The sequence below is a fragment of the Oncorhynchus gorbuscha genome, linkage group LG12 (assembly GCF_021184085.1).
Source record: "Oncorhynchus gorbuscha isolate QuinsamMale2020 ecotype Even-year linkage group LG12, OgorEven_v1.0, whole genome shotgun sequence".
NCBI lineage: Eukaryota > Metazoa > Chordata > Actinopteri > Salmoniformes > Salmonidae > Oncorhynchus > Oncorhynchus gorbuscha.
In genome coordinates, this window is record NC_060184.1 from 43,121,147 (window position 1) to 43,138,025 (window position 16,879).

Consider the following 16,879-nt stretch of genomic DNA (forward strand, 5'->3'; position numbering starts at 1 on the left):
ATATACATATGAGATGAGTAATGTAGGGTATGTAAACATTATATAAAGTGGCATTGTTTAAAGTGACTAGTGATACATTTATTACGTTACATGTTTTATTATTAAAGTGGCTAGAGATGAGTCAATATGTTGGCAGAAGCCACTCAATGTTAGTGATGGCTGCTTAACAATCCGATGGCCTTGAGATAGAAGCTGTTTTTCAGTCTCTCGGTACCAGCTTTGATGCACCTGTACTGACCTCGCCTTCTGGATGATAGCGGGGTGAACAGGCAGTGGCTTCGGTGGTTTTTGACCTTGATGATTTTTTTTGCCTTCCTGTGACATCGGGTGGTGTAGGTGTCCTGGCGAGCAGGTAGTTTGCCCCCGGCGATGCGTTGTGCAGAACTCACTACCCTCTGGAGAGCCTTACGGTTGTGGGCGGAGCAGTTGCCATACCAGGCGGTGATACAACCTACCAGGATGCTCTCGATTGTGCATCTGTAGAAGTTTGTGAGTGTTTTTGGTGACAAGCCGAATTTCTTCAGCATCCTGAGGTTGAAGAGGCGCTGATGTGCCTTCTTCACCACGCTGTCTGTATGGGTGGACCAATTCAGTTTGTCCATTATGTGTACGCCGAGGAACTTAAAACTTTCCACCTTATCCACTACTCTCCCGTCGATGTTGATAGGGGGGTGCTCCCTCTGCTGGCCTTCTTTAGACTAGTTGAGTAATCTGGAGCATCAGCATTTGTGGGTTCAATTACAGGCTCAAAATGGCGAGAAACAAAGGACTTTCTTCTAAAACTCATCAGTCTATTCTTGTTCTGAGAAATGAAGGCTATTCCATGGTAGAAATTGAAACTGAAGATCTCATACAACGCTGTGTACTACTCCCTTCACAGAACAGAGCAAACTGTCTCTAACCAGAATAGAAAGAGGAGTGGGAGGCCCCGGTGCACAACTGAGCAAGAGGACAAGTACATTAGAGTGTCTAGTTTGCGAAACAAGTCCTCGACTGGCAGCTTCATTAAACAGTACCTGCAAAACACCAGTCTCAACATCAACAGTGAAGAGGCAACTCCGGGATGCTGGCCTTCTAGGCAGTGTTCCTCTGTCCAGTGTATGTGTTCTTTTGCCCATCTTAATCTTTTCTTTTTATTTGCCAGTCTAAGATATGGCATTTTTTTTGCTACTCTGCCTAGAAGGCAGGAGTTGCCTCTTCATAAAGACATTTCTAAGTGACCCCAAACTTTTTAACAGTAGTGTATATATATATATTTTACCCCAATTTCATGGTATCCAATTGGTAGTTGCAATCTTGTTTCATCGCTGCAACTCCCGTACAGACTCTGGAGAGGCAAAGGTCAAGAGCCGTGCATCCTCTGATACACAACTGCTTCTTGACACAATGCCTGCTCAACCCGGCTTAACCTGTTGGACGAAACACCGTACACCTGGTGACTATGTAAGTCTGCAATGCCCACCACAGGAGTTGCTAGAGTGCGATGGGACAAGGACATCCCTGCTGGTCAAACCCTCCCCTAACCCAGATGACGCCGGGCCAATTGTTCACCGCCCCATGGGTGGTGGACTCAAACCAGGATCTCTAGTGGCACAGCTTTAACTGTGAGGCAGTGCCTTCAGACCACTTTGCCACTCGGGAGGCCCTAGATATATCTTTTTCAATAAGGTCATCTTTGCGAACTAATAACCACGATAATAAAATGAAATTGGGCCCCCATTGATTTTGTTATTATAATTGAGTCACTCAGATGGAATAAGAACACTGCATACGCCATGGCTAAATGTGTACAACTGTAGGAAATGTGCTTTAAATCAGCATATCTTCTCTCAGCCCTATTGGAAAATATGTAGAAATTCAGGAAATTTACTTCAATACCACTTTTTTCTCTCTCTCTCTCTTAGGCCCATGACAAAATGTGTAGAATTGCAGGAAACTAGCTTTAAAAATGCAAATGTATCTCCGCCCAAATGTGGGCTGTGGGGCCAAGAGGAGGGCCTCTAAAATGACCACACCATTGGCCTAGCCAACTACCAAGACACTGCTGAAATAAATCCTTTGGGGAAACACTGTACACACATACACATTCCCTCACAATGGAGCGCTGTGTGCCTCAGCACAATGCTGTGGATCACTCCATTTAGTGGCTATTGGGTAGTAAACAGCTCGAGGCTCATTCCAACAGGCAGCACACAGACTAGAGTCTGATGCAGAGACGCACCACAAATGCCAAGTTCACTGAATATCTGGGGTGAATATCTGGGGTGAATATCTGGGGTGAATATCTGTGGTGAATATCTGTGGTGAATATCTGTGGCATCTCCACATTGCCCGCTTCCGTTCAGTGTTTTTCTTGTTTTGGCCTCATTAATGTGACCGGAAAATGTTTTTCATATGAGTGTCTTACATAATGTTCTACAATGCAATATAAATGCCCTCCAACCCCGCAACCCTCCCTCCATGCTCTCATATCAATAGCTATGTCCACCCTAAAACACGCACCGTAACTGTCACCAACCCCCGACACCTGTGTGTTTTCATGGTGTGGTCAGTCTCCCCACGACCTAAGTGAATGACCTGCAGTACAATGTTGTTTCATAAAGGTTTTGATATGGGTCACTGTGTTATGCCTATGGTTCTGGGGGTCCCTGTACCCTACAGACAGACAGTCTCCCCCCTGTGTCTCGGAACCCCATGTGACGTCCCCTCTCTCCCTCTCAGTCTCGGGAGCAGTCTGATGATGAGCAGTCAGAGGACTCTGTGAAGTTCAAACGGCTCCACAAGCTGGTCAACTCTACCCGCCGTGTCAGGAAGAAACTCATCAAGGTGGAAGAGGGGAAGAGACCCATCTCCGAAGGTACAGCACATGTCCGTACTAACCCAAACAGTATTATGTATACTGTGTATTTAAAATGACGTTACACTGTTACTATGTGAATGGGTTAGTACTGGTTTTGCTCTATTGGACATTGCTCTCTAATGGATAATTGGTTTGATTTTTTTATCCTCCCTGTAGATTCTTTGAGACTGGAGGTGTCTTCGACCTGTGAGGACAACACAGCCCTGTACACAGGGGTCCTGAAGAAGTCCAGCCTGCCCCAGGATGCCCCCCTGTCCTCCCTGACCCAGGACCAGCTCTCTCTGGACGGGGACACAGACAGCCTGACCACCTCCCCTTCCTCCAGCAGCCTGGACACCACCTGGTCCGGACACAAGCTGGTCAAGACCTTTTCTAAGTCCAGCAGCACCCACGGCCTCATCCGACCCCCCAGGAAAGTCCCTGCTGGGTCTGGGCGTCTGGTAGCCGTCGGGGTGGAAGATAGTGGTTCCTCCTTCTCGGAGCTGGACGGCTGTGGAGCCGAGGAAGAAGAGAAGGTGTCGTGCTCCATGACGGAGGGCGAGATGAGGAAAGCCATGACCTCTCTCTCCCACGGGGTAAGTAACGACACACTCTATGGCTTCTACGGCCTCACCCGGCCACGCCCCAAACCACACCCCCAGCCCCGCCTCCTCGTTGCCCTTGACAACGTCTCCCAGAGTAGCCCCAAACCCACCCGTCACCATGCCAACTGGCTCAGGAAGCCCGACCCCAATTACGCCTACTCCACCAAACACCTGCTCTACCAGCGCTCCCGGAACTATGCCAAACCACCTGGGGCTCCCCCCTTCTGTTCCTCCCCCTCGCCTCCTGCCCGCTGTGACCTGGCCAAGGCTAAGAGTGGTACACTGGGTGGAGGGGGGTGTGGGGGCTGGGCGTTCCCCCCTCGCAGGCTCCGCGGCCGGGCGGCAGTGAGCGAGCTGAACATCACATACGTGGTAGAGCGCAGCCTCTACGGCCACCTCAACTGGGCCCAGCTGGTCCGACCTGTCACCCTCAGCCGCGCAGAGCAACGCTGCCTATTGGAGGAGGACAGGGAGGCGGACAGGAAGTGGGCGGCCAGCGTTGACCGCTGCACCAAGCGCGTGCTCTTACGCATCCAGCAGAAGTCTGTGAGTTCTACCGTACAGTGGGGCAGGGATGGGCTACAAGCCACCCCCACCTGGCTAGGGGGACCAAGGCTAGCTTCAAGGCTGCACAATAACCCTCAGGTTTAGATACAGACACAGGGCTGATAATGTTCCTTTCTTCTCTACTTTAATCCACATGGAGCTTGAATATTTAGAAAGGCTAGTTTAACAGACCTCCACAGAGAACCACAACCTTTAGATATGAAAGCCCTTGGAATAAAAGTTTGTTTTCATGTGATAAGAAATAGTAATGGGATGTGCCTGTTCTGACTCAGGATGTGGGTACCAGTGTAACAGTAGAGGTAACTGCCATTTCGAAATGTCACCCAGCCCAAACCCTAGATAGAGTCTCCTGAGTCAGAGTGGAACAGGCAGACACAGCTTTGATTAGGTCACTGCTCAGGAGCTGACAGACATGCACACACATTCTCTTTCCTCTCTTCTTTTTAACTTTCTCCCCTCCCTTGTTTCTCTTCCTTTATATCTCTGTACTCAGTGGAAGGGGAACAAAGTATCTCTTTTCCAGCTCAGTGAGAAATAAAAAGAGAAAGATAAATCTGGGACAGTGACAGTGGCCATAAGCCCTGCTAAATAATCAGGGGTGGCAAGGCCAAGCACGCCTCCACACATCATTGAGAGAGATGGTATGATAAGGTGTAGTCAGTGTGTGAAAGTTCAATCACAAGTCAATAACAAAATGAGCGTGGACGTTTCAGTGTTGATGGTAGGAATCCTACTGAAAGAGTACTCAGACCGACACAGGGAAGCTAAACAGAGATATTCTGCAGCCTTGAGGAAGCCCGATTCCTTGCCTGTTTACTTGTCAGTCATTGGACGTGGTTCTTCATCCATAGATGCATGGCCATTCCATTCAATATATCCAACATCACTCCATCTCCAGTCTTCTTTTTTTGGACGCCTTCTCAGTCGCTCCTCTTCACAAAACTATGGATTCCTGTGAAGTGCAGAGAGTGGAACTGCGGACATGGACACGATAGAAAGCAATGGTCTCAAAGCTAATTCAATGATAGGATGGCCAATCTCTCTCCTCAACAGTAACTCCCTGCTACCCTCGTGACTGGTCCTATTGAGAAACTCTCCCTATCAAAATCAAATCAAATCAAATCAAATTTATTTATATAGCCCTTCGTACATCAGCTGATATCTCAAAGTGCTGTACAGAAACCCAGCCTAAAACCCCAAACAGCAAACAATGCAGGTGTAAAAGCACGGTGGCTAGGAAAAACTCCCTAGAAAGGCCAAAACCTAGGAAGAAACCTAGAGAGGAACCGGGCTATGTGGGGTGGCCAGTCCTCTTCTGGCTGTGCCGGGTAGAGATTATAACAGAAAATGACCAAGATGTTCAAATGTTCATAAATGACCAGCATGGTCAAATAATAATAAGGCAGAACAGTTGAAACTGGAGCAGCAGCACAGTCAGGTGGACTGGGGACAGCAAGGAGCCATCATGTCAGGTAGTCCTGGGGCACGGTCCTAGGGCTCAGGTCCTCCGAGAGAGAGAAAGAAAGAGAGAATTAGAGAGAGCATATGTGGGGTGGCCAGTCCTCTTCTGGCTGTGCCGGGTGGAGATTATAACAGAACGTGGCCAAGATGTTCAAATGTTCATAAATGACCAGCATGGTTGAATAATAGTAAGGCAGAACAGTTGAAACTGGAGCAGGAGCATGGCCAGGTGGACTGGGGACAGCAAGGAGTCCTCATGTCAGGTAGTCCTGGGACATGGTCCTAGGGCCCAGGCCAGTTGAAACTGGAGCAGCAGCATGGCCAGGTGGACTGGGGACAGCAAGGAGTCATCATGTCAGGTAGTCCTGGGGCATGGTTCTAGGGCTCAGGTCCTCCGAGAGAGAGAAAGAAGGAGAGAAGGAGAGAATTAGAGAACGCACACTTAGATTTACACAGGACACCGAATAGGACAGGAGAAGTACTCCAGATAAACAAACTGACCCTAGCCCCCCGACACATAAACTACTGCAGCATAAATACTGGAGGCTGAGACAGGAGGGGTCAGGAGACACTGTGGCCCCATCCGAGGACACCCCCGGACAGGGCCAAACAGGAAGGATATAACCCCACCCACTTTGCCAAAGCACAGCCCCCACACCACTAGAGGGAAATCTACAACCACCAACTTACCATCCTGAGACAAGGCCGAGTATAGCCCACAAAGATCTCCGACACGGTACAACCCAAATCCTCTCTACAACCTAATCCAGTGTAAAAGTATTCATATCTGTCTATACAATGTGTGTGTTTCCAGAGACTTAATCCGGTAGCCGTACTTTCATAATTAAACACAAGAGAAAGGTTGAGTCGGGCCATAGTATATGTGCTCTATATAACATTCATTAGGCACCGTGTTATAATTCAGCGTGGCCACATCAAGCCAAATGATTGCATTTAATTTCACTCTATGCTTGCTCCCCATGGCTTTAGGTTTAAAGTAACATACCCTTGCAGAATAACAGTGACTGACAAAATCCCCATGGGGATGATCTAACACAGATGGCCACCCAATTAACTAACATATATAATATAGGTACATGTATAGGAGTTTCACGTCTGTTGCCTGTCCCATATGAGGTCATACCATGACATACGTATATAGACGGCTGGAAATGCTCACTCAGCAAGACCACATATAACATACAGCCATGAATCAACCTGCTGCCATTGTGACTCCGCCAAGCATGAATCATTTTGATTTGACTCTTACTGGGCACGAATGGGAGTTGATGTCATTTGAATAGATTCTACTTGATTCTAACTCCCACTCGCTCCACTCTCACTCTAAATATTTATCCCCCCCCCTCTCTCTCTCACAGAGGACGTGTAGTTTCGGAGGGTTTGACCTGTCCAACAGGTCACTCCATGTGGTCAGTGCAGGCTCGGAGCCCAATGTAAGTGCTAACAAATTACTGATGACTCGGGGCTGAGGGGGCGCAAAGCTTAGAGAAGGGAACTCAAACATTGAATTAACTATTTTGTTATTTCTCTCTCCTCTTTTTGTTCTGTCTCTGTGTTTTCGCTCTCCCTACCTCCCTCTATCTCTCAGAGTAAGTATCCAGAGGCTGTATACCGGGAGGTAGTCAAGTCTCCCACGACGTCTCGTATCTCTCTGGGAAAGAAGGTCAAGTCTGTAAAAGAAACCATGAGGAAACGGATGTCCAAGAAGTACAGCAGCTCACTGTCTGAACAGGTACACCCACACACACAAAGATCCCAACTTTCATAGTTGAATAAAGAGTCTTGATCCGAGATCCTGTTATTCATAAGCATTCTGGGCTTTACATATGTGTGTGGGTGGACGTGTTTGTGTTGGTTACAAACTAAATAGCCAGCTCTCTCACACACAAACAGACACACACACAGACACTGCTGGGACTATCTTGGAGCTGTCCACATTCTGGTCTCAGCTCTCTCAGGCCCAGGACAGGTCTCGGGGTGTAGGGTGGGGTGTGTATGGAAGTGGCTGAGCTCATCCAGTGAGGCAAGCCTCCCGCATGCCAGGCCAGTGCTCTGAGACAAGGGGCCTTTGGCTCTGGGGCTGTGTGTGCGTGCGCATGTGTATGTGTGTGTGGCTCATTCATATCATATGAGCATTCACATTCAAACGATGGACAACTACAGTATTGGTTTTGGCCTGGTATCTAGGCTGTCAGAGGGTACAGTACTGTCAAAGCCTAGGGAGTGCCACAACCTTAAGACCGCGCACTGCAAACCAGCTCCCTCAGAGATGAATAGCAGAGATAGTCGGAACGACCCAGAAAAAGGTTGAATTAGTTATGAATATGTTGGTTGGAAAGAGAAGGCAGGAGACTAAATGACCTCCAACTTCACTCAAAATACTATTTTACATGCCACGCTGCCACCTAGTGGCTGTGATGAATTACCCTTCAGAATAGCTGCTGTCATGTGTATGATACTGTGATCGTTACTTATCACTGATACTGGTATCTGTGTCTCTGTCTCTATATCTCTCCATCTCTTTCTCAATCTCTCTCTCTCTCCCCTCTCCCCTTCGCTCTGTCTCTATATCTCTCCATCTCTTTCTCAATCTCTCTCTCTCTCCCCTCTCCCCTTCGCTCTGTCTCTATATCTCTCCATCTCTTTCTCAATCTCTCTATCTCCCCTCTCCTCTTCGCTTCTACCTTTCTGCCCCAACCTCCCCATTCCATACCTCTCCTACCCCCCGCCTTCATCTGTACCCTTCCTCCCCCTCTCTTCACCTTCCTCCCTCCCTCCAGTCGAGCCCAGATGGGGCACCCAGCTCCCCCCAGTCCCCCCAGCCAGACACAGATTCCCTGGAGAAACCCAAACTGAAGGCTGGAGGATCAGTGGAGAGCCTCCGGAGCTCCCTCAGCGGACAGAGCTCCATGAGTAAGCAGTGTGTGTGTGTGTATTGTGTGTGTGCGCGTGCGTGAGTGAGAAAGACTCTTAAGTGCACAAACCTCGACACAATGGGGCACTGTCATCACATCTCCCGGGCAACATGTACACAGATAATCCGAAGTGATTTAATCCATAAATACCCCTTATCAAGCCTGCCGTGTCAGTTAGAATACATGACATCATCATTGTTATGAGCTCGTCTCCTATCATTCCAGCTCTCTCACAGTCTCACCCATCCCCATTGGAGGGTTTAGAGATGCCATGTGAGATTATCTGGTCCTATTTGATGAGAGTTTCTTCTCTCGTAGTGACTGATCATAATCTGAGCATGGCATGTGTTCAGACAGAGCACCAGCAACTCTTCTATCTGTCTCTCATGTGTTGATGTTAGAGTTGGGTTGATGTTTGTTAAACATATATCCATAGCAGTCAAAAGTTTGGACACACCTAATCATTCAAGGTTTTTTCTTTATTTTTACTATTTTCTACATTGTAGAATAATAGTGAAGACATCAACACTATGAAATAACACATATGGAATCATGTAGTAACCAAAAAAGTGTTAAACAAATCCAAATATAATGTATATTTTTGATTCTTCAAAATAGCCACCCTTTGCTTTGTTGACAGCTTGGCACACTCTTGGCATTCTCTCAACCAGCTTCATGTGGTAGTCACCTGGAATGCATTTCAATTAACAGGTGTGCCTTCTTAAAAGTGAATTTGTGGAATTTCCTTCCTTAATGCGTTTGAGACAAGCAGTTGAGTTGTGAAAAGGTGGTGGTGGGATACAGAAGATAGCCCTATTTGGTAAAAGACCAAGTCCATATTATGGCAAGAACAGCTCAAATAAGCAAAGAGAAATGACAGTCCATCATTACTTTAAGATGTGAAGGTCAGTCAATCCTCAAAATTTCAAGAACTTTGAACGTTCTTCAAGCGCTATGATGAAACTGGCTCTCATGAGGACCGCCACAGGAAAAGAAGACCCGGAGTTAACTCTGCTGCAGAGGATAATTTCATTAGAGTTACCAGCCTCAGAAATTGAAGCCCAAATATGTTATGCAGGTGAATGAGGACCCAAAAGCGACTTGGCGAAAACAGAGTCTTTAATCCAGTAAAGTAATTCTACAATCATAAGACATAATTCCACTCGTAATGACGAGAACAGACTGGAGACTCGATCAAGAACTGCAGGTTGCCTCGGGAAGGCACTTGAACGTAGCAGACTCAGACACCTGCTCACCACGCAGCATCTGAGGGAAACACGACACGACAGGGCGATACACAGACACAGCACGGTGAACAATAGACAAGGATCCGACAGGGCAGAAACGGAAAACAAGGGGAGAAATAGGGACTCTAATCAGGGGGAAAGATAGGGAACAGGTGTGGGAAGACTAAATGATTGATTAGGGAATAGGAACAGCTGGGAGCAGGAACGGAGCGATAGAGAGAAGAGAGAGAGGGAGGAAGAGAGAAAGAGGGGAACGAACCTAAAAAAGACCAGCAGGGGAAAACGAACAGAGGGAAAAGCAAAATGACAAGACAAAATAAGACAAAACATGACAGTACCCCCCACTCACCGAGCGCCTCCTGGCGCTCTCGAGGAGGAACACTGGCGGCAACGGAGGAAATCATAGATCACAAACGGTCCAGCACGTCCCGAGAAAGAACCCAACTCCTCTCCTCAGGACCGTAACGAAAAACGATAAAAAGGGAAACTAGGGTACTACTCTAAAAAAAAATGAGACACGGGTAGAGAACTGAAAGCTTTAGAGCAAACAGGACCAAACAGGCCAGGAGAGTAACAACTAGGGACAGACTGAGACACAGCAAGGGCAGGAACAAGAACAGGAGAGATGCGATGGCAGGGAACAGACTGAGACCCAGCAAGACCAGGAGCAGAAGCAGAAAAAAAATTACCAGACTTCTGCGCGCAGTCCGAACACGCAGCCACGAAACGGCGCGTGTCACGCTCCTGAGTAGGCCACCAAAACCGCTGGCGAATAGAAGCAAGCGTACCCCGAACGCCGGGATGGACTGCTAACTTGGCAGAGTGAGCCCACTGAAGAACAGCCAGACGAGTAGAAACAGGAACGAAAAGAAGGTTACTAGGACAAGCGCGCGGCGACGCAGTGTGCGTGAGTGCTTGCTTAACCTGTCTCTCAATTCCCCAGACAGTCAACCCGACAACACGCCCAACAGGAAGGATCCCCTCGGGATCGGTAGAAGCCACAGAAGAACTAAAGAGACGGGATAAAGCATGAGGCTTGGTGTTCTTAGTACCCGGGCAATAAGAAATAACGAATTCGAAACGAGCGAAAAACAACGCCCAACGAGCATGATGCGCATTCAGTCGTTTGGCAGAACGGATGTACTCAAGGTTCTTTTGGTCAGTCCAAACGACAAAAGGAACGGTCGCCCCCTCCAACCACTGTCGCCATTTGCCTAGGGCTAAACGGATGGCGAGCAGTTCGCGGTTAGCCACATCATAGTTACGTTCCGACGGTGACAGGCGATGAGAAAAATACACACAAGGGTGGACCCCATCGTCAGTATCGGAGCGCTGGGACAGAATGGCTCCCACGCCCACCCCCGACGCGTCAACCTCAACAATAAACTGTTTAGTGACGTCAGGTGCAACAAGGATAGGAGCGGATGCAAAACGCTTTTGAAGAGATCAGAACAACAATCATACGACCGGTGAGGAGGAAGGGAGTTGGTTCTGGACCGACTGAAGACCGTGCGCAGACCATGATATTCCTCCGGCACTCCTGTCAAATCACCAGGTTCCTCCTGAGAAGAGGGGACAGAACAAACAGGAGAAATAGCAGACATTAAACACTTCACATGACAAGAAACGTTCCAGGAAAGGATAGAATTACTAGACCAATCAAAAGAAGGATTATGACACACTAGCCAGGGATGACCCAAAACAACAGGTGTAAAAGGTGAACAAAAAATCAAAAAAGAAATGGTCTCACTATGGTTACCAGATACAGTGAGGGTTAAAGGTAGTGTTTCATATAATATACTGGGGAGAGGACTACCATCCAAGGCAAACATGACCGTGGGCTCCCTAACTGTCTGAGAGGAATGTCATGTTCCCGCGCCCAGGCTTCGTCCATAAAACAGCCCTCTGCCCCAGAGTCTATTAATGCACTGCAGGAAGCTGCCGATCCGGTCCAGCGTAGATGGACCGGTAAGGTAGTACATGTACTTGACGGAGAGGACCGTCTAGTAGCGCTTATCAGTCGCCCTCCGCTTACTGATGAGCTCTGGCCTTTAACTGGACATGAAATGACAAAATGACCAGCGGAACCGCAATAGAGACAGAGGCGGTTGGTGATTCTCCGTTCCCTCTCCTTAGTCGAGATGCGAATACCCCCAGCTGCATGGGCTCAACACCTGAGTCAGTGGGGAAAGACGGTAGTGTCGGAGAGAGGGGAGACACAGTTAACGCGAGCTCTCTTCTATGAGCTCGGTGACGAAGATCTACCCGTCGTTCAATGCGAATAGCGAGTTCAATCAAAGAATCCACGCTGGATGGAACCTCCCGAGAGAGAATCTCATCCTTAACCTTAGCGTGGAGTCCCTCCAGAAAACGAGCGAGCAACGCCTGCTCGTTCCAGTTACTGGAGGCAGCAAGAGTGCGAAACTCTATAGAGTAATCCGTTATGGATCGATTACCTTGACATAGGGAAGACAGGGACCAGGAAGCTTCTTTCCCAAAAACTGAGCGATCAAAAACCCTTATCATCTCCTCTTTAAAGTTCAGATAATTGTTAGTACACTCAGCGCTTGCCTCCCAGATAGCTGTGCCCCACTGCCGAGCCCGACCAGTAAGGAGTGATATGACGTAGGCAATCCGAGCTCTCTCTCTTGAGTATGTGTTGGGTTGGAGAGAGAACACTATATCACACTGGGTGAGAAAGGAGCGGCACTCAGTGGGCTGCCCAGAATAACATGGTGGGTTATTAACCCTAGGTTCCGGAGGCTCGGAAGAACCGGAAGTAGCTGGTGACACGAGACGAAGACTCTGATACTGTCCTGAGAGGTCGGAGACCTGAGCGGCCAGGGTCTCAACGGCATGCCGAGCAGCAGACAATTCCTGCTCGTGTCTGCCGAGCATCGCTCCCTGGAACTCGAGAGTAGAGTAGAGAGAATCCATAGTCGCTGGGTCCATTCTTGGTCGGATCCTTCTGTTATGCAGGTGAATGAGGACCCAAAAGCGACTTGGCGAAAACAGAGTCTTTAATCCAGTAAAGTAATTCTACAATCATAAGACATAATTCCACTCGTAATGACGAGAACAGACTGGAGACTCGATCAAGAACTGCAGGTTGCCTCGGGAAGGCACTTGAACGTAGCACACTCAGACACCTGCTCACCACGCAGCATCTGAGGGAAACACGACACGACAGGGCGATACACAGACACAGCACGGTGAACAATAGACAAGGATCCGACAGGGCAGAAACGGAAAACAAGGGGAGAAATAGGGACTCTAATCAGGGGGAAAGATAGGGAACAGGTGTGGGAAGACTAAATGATTGATTAGGGGAATAGGAACAGCTGGGAGCAGGAACGGAGCGATAGAGAGAAGAGAGAGAGGGAGGAAGAGAGAAAGAGGGGAACGAACCTAAAAAGACCAGCAGGGGGAAAACGAACAGAGGGAAAAGCAAAATGACAAGACAAAATAAGACAAAACATGACAAAATAAATGCTTCACAGAGTTCAAGTAACAGGCACATGTCAACATCAACTGTTCAGAGGAGACTGTGTGAATCAGGCCTTCCTGGCCGAATTGCTGCAAAGAAACCACTACTAAAGGACACCAATAAGAAGAAGAGACTTGCTTGGGCCAAGAAACACGAACAATGGTTATTAGACCAGTGGAAATCTGTCTTTTGGTCTGATGAGTTTAAATTTGAGATTTTTTGTTCCAACAGCCATGTCTTTGTGAGACGCAGTGTAGGTGAAGCATGGAGGAGAAGGTGTGCTGGTGTGGGGGTGCTTTGCTGGTGACACTGTCAGTGATTTACAGTAGAAGTCGGAAGTTTACATACACATAGGTTGGAGTCATTAAAACTCTTTTTTCAACCACTCCACAAATGTCTTGTATCACAATTCCAGTGGGTCAGAAGTTTACATACACTAAGTTGACTGTGCCTTTAAACAGCTTGGAATATTCCACGAAATGATGTCATGGCTTTAGAAGCTTCTGACATAATTTGAGTCAATTGGAGGTGTACCTGTGGCTGTATTTCAAGGCCTACCTTCAAACCCAGTGCCTCCTTGCTTTACGTCATGGGAAAAATTCTGCTCCATCCTTGGGAGCAATTTCCAAACGGCTGAAGGTACCACGTTCATCTGTACAAACAGTAGTATACAAGTATAAACACCATGGGACCACGCAGCCGTCATACCGCTCAGGAAGGAGATGAAAGTACTTTGGTGCGAAAGATGTAAATCAATCCCAGAACAACAGCAAAGGACCTTGTGAAGATGCTGGAGGAAACGGGTACAAAAGTATCTATATACACAGTAAAATGAGTCCTATATCCACAGAACCCGAAAGACCCTCAGCAAGGAAGAAGCCACTGCTCCAAAACCGCCATAGAAAGCCAGACTACGGTTTGCAACTGCACATGGGACAAATATCGTACTTTTTGCAGAAATATCTGGTCTGATGAAACAAAAATATAACTCTTTGACCATCATTATGCTAGGAGGAAAAAGGGAAAGGCTTGCATGCCAAAGAACATCATCCCAACTGTGAAGCACAGGGGTGGCAGCATCATGTTGTGGGGCTGCTATGCTGCAGGAGGGACTGGTGCACTTCATAAAATAGATGGCATCACAAGGGAGGAAAATGATGTGGATATATTGAAGCAACATATCAAGACATCAGTCAGGAAGATAAAGCCTGGTCGGAAATGGGTCTTCCAAATGGACGATGACCCCAAGCATACTTCCAAAGTTGGGGCAAAATGGTTTAAGGACAACAAAGTTAAGGTATTGGAGTGGCCATCACAAAGCCCTGACCTAAATCCCATAGAAAATATGTGGGCAGAACTGAAAAAGCGTTTTTGAGCAAGGAGGCCTACAATCCTGACTCAGTTACACCAGCTGTCAGAAGGAATGGGCCAAAATTCACCCAAATTATTGTGGGAAGCTTGTGGAAGGCTACCCAAAACGTTTGACACAAGTTAAACAATTTAAAGGAAATGCTACCAAATACTAATTGAGTGTATGTCAACTTCTGACCCACTGGGAATGTGATGAAAGAAATAAACGCTGAAATAAATCATTCTTTCTACTTTTATTCTGACATTTCACATTCTTAAAATAAATTGTTGATCCTAACTGACCTAAAACAGGGAATTTTTTACCAGGATTAAATGTCAGGAATTGTGAAAAACAGAGTTTTAAATGTATTTGGCTAAGGTGTATGTAAACTTCCGACTTCAACTGTGTTTAGAATTCAAGGCACACTTAACCAGCATGGCTACCACAGCATTCTGAGGCTATACGCCATCCCACCTGGTTTGCGCTTTAATTTGTTTATTGTATTTAACCTTTATTTAACCAGGTAAGCCAGTTGAGAACAATTTCTCAATTACATCTGCGACCTGGCCAAGATAAAGCAAAGCAATGCGACAAAAACAACAAGACGGAGTTACACATAAACAAACGTACAGTCAATAACACAATAGAAAAGAAAAATAGAAAAATCTATGTACATTGTGTGCAAATGTAGAAGAGTAGGGAGGTAAAGGCAATAAATAGGCCATAGAGGTGAAATAATTACAATGTAGCATTAATACTGGAGTGATAGATGTGCAGATGATGATGTACAAGTAGAAATACTGGGGTGCAAAAGAGCGAGAGGGTAAGTCATAATATGGGGATGAGGAAGTTGGGTGTGCTATTTACAGATTGGCTGTGTACAGTGATCGGTATGCTGCTCTAACAGCTGATGCTTAAAGTTAGAGAGGGAGATATAAGACTCCAGCTTCAGCGATGTTTGCAATTCCTTCAAGTCATTGGCAGCAGAGAACTGGAAGGAAAGGAAGGAAGGAAAGGCGGCCAAATTAAGTCTTGGCTTTGGGGATGACCAGTGCAATATACCTACTGGAGTGCGTGTTATGGTGGGTGTTGCTATGGTGACCAGTGAGCTTAGATGAGGCAGCGCTTTACCTAGCAAAGACTTATAGATGACCTGGAGCCAGTGGGTATGGTGACAGAAATGTAGTGAGGGCCAGCCAACGAGAGCATACAGGCCGCAGTGGTGGGTAGTATATGGGGCTTTGGTGACAAAACGGATGGCACTGTGATAGACTACATCCAGTTTGCTGAGTAGAGTGTCGGCTATTTTGTAAATGACATCGACGAAGTCAAGGATTGGTAGGATAGTCAGCTTTACGACAGTAAAACCTATATGAAATATATACAAAGAAAAAAATGATATATACTAGGGATGGGACAAGACAATCAAAACAGACATCCCACTGCTACGCCATCTTGGAATCTTGGATAGCTTAGTGGGGCTATCATTTGTTTTTCAACAGGACAATGACCCAAAACTCACCTCCAGGCTGTTTAAGGGATATTTGACCAAGAAGGAGAGTGATGGAGTGCTGCATCTGATGACCTGGCCTCCACAATCACCCTACCTCAACCCAATGGAGATGGTTTGGGATGAGTTGGGCCGTAGAGTGAAGGAAAAGCAGCCAACAAATGCTCAGCATATGTGGAAACTCCATCAAGACTGTTGTAAAAGCATTCCTCGTGAAGCTGGTTGAGAGAATGCCAAGAGTATGTAAAGCTTCAACAAGGCACATAGTGGCTACTTTGAAGAATCTAAAATATATTTTGACACTTTTTTATATTTGTTTTAAAACTTTTTTGGTTACTACATGATTCCATATGTGTTGTTTCATAGTGTTGATGTCTTCACCATTATTCCTCAATGTAGAAAATAGTAAAAATAAAGAAAAACCCTTGAATGACTAGGTGTGTCCAAACCTTTGACTGGAACTGTATATATGTTTTATTGTCACATAAACCAGATAGGTGCAGTGAAATTTGTCGTACGGCGCCCCTAGAGCAAATTAGGGTTAAGTGCCTTATTCAAGGACATCGATATATTTTTCACCTAGTCGGCTCGGGTATTTGCACCAGCGATCTTTTGGTTACTGTCCCAACTCTCTAACCGCTAGGCTACCTGCCACCCTCTTGTAAGTTTGATAGTGAGAGAGAGTCTGTCCCTTGTTGAATGGTATTGACCAGGGCCCATAGGGTCAGAGAGTCTACGACACATGCTAGTGATTAGATAGGAAGGCCTTGCTCTCTGGTACCCACTCTTACCATCACAAGTCAGATACACACAAAGACGTCTATGGGGAGACAGCATCACACTATATACACACTGGTTTCGAGTGATGAGTTTTGT

General features: G+C 46.9%; 1 protein-coding gene across 4 annotated transcripts in view; it reads left to right on the forward strand.

Annotated features, from left to right (window-relative positions):
• The window catches only part of LOC123991029 (SAM and SH3 domain-containing protein 1-like), a 325,322-nt gene that overhangs the window by 291,964 nt on the left and 16,479 nt on the right, over nucleotides 1–16,879 (forward strand). For all 4 annotated transcript variants that reach the window (XM_046292156.1, XM_046292160.1, XM_046292157.1 and 1 more), the window contains exons 9-13: nucleotides 2,722–2,857; nucleotides 3,017–3,435; nucleotides 6,852–6,926; nucleotides 7,082–7,225; nucleotides 8,274–8,406. In XM_046292156.1, coding sequence (XP_046148112.1) covers nucleotides 2,722–2,857; nucleotides 3,017–3,435; nucleotides 6,852–6,926; nucleotides 7,082–7,225; nucleotides 8,274–8,406 — 907 coding nt within the window. The remainder of the gene's footprint in view (nucleotides 1–2,721; nucleotides 2,858–3,016; nucleotides 3,436–6,851; nucleotides 6,927–7,081; nucleotides 7,226–8,273; nucleotides 8,407–16,879) is intronic.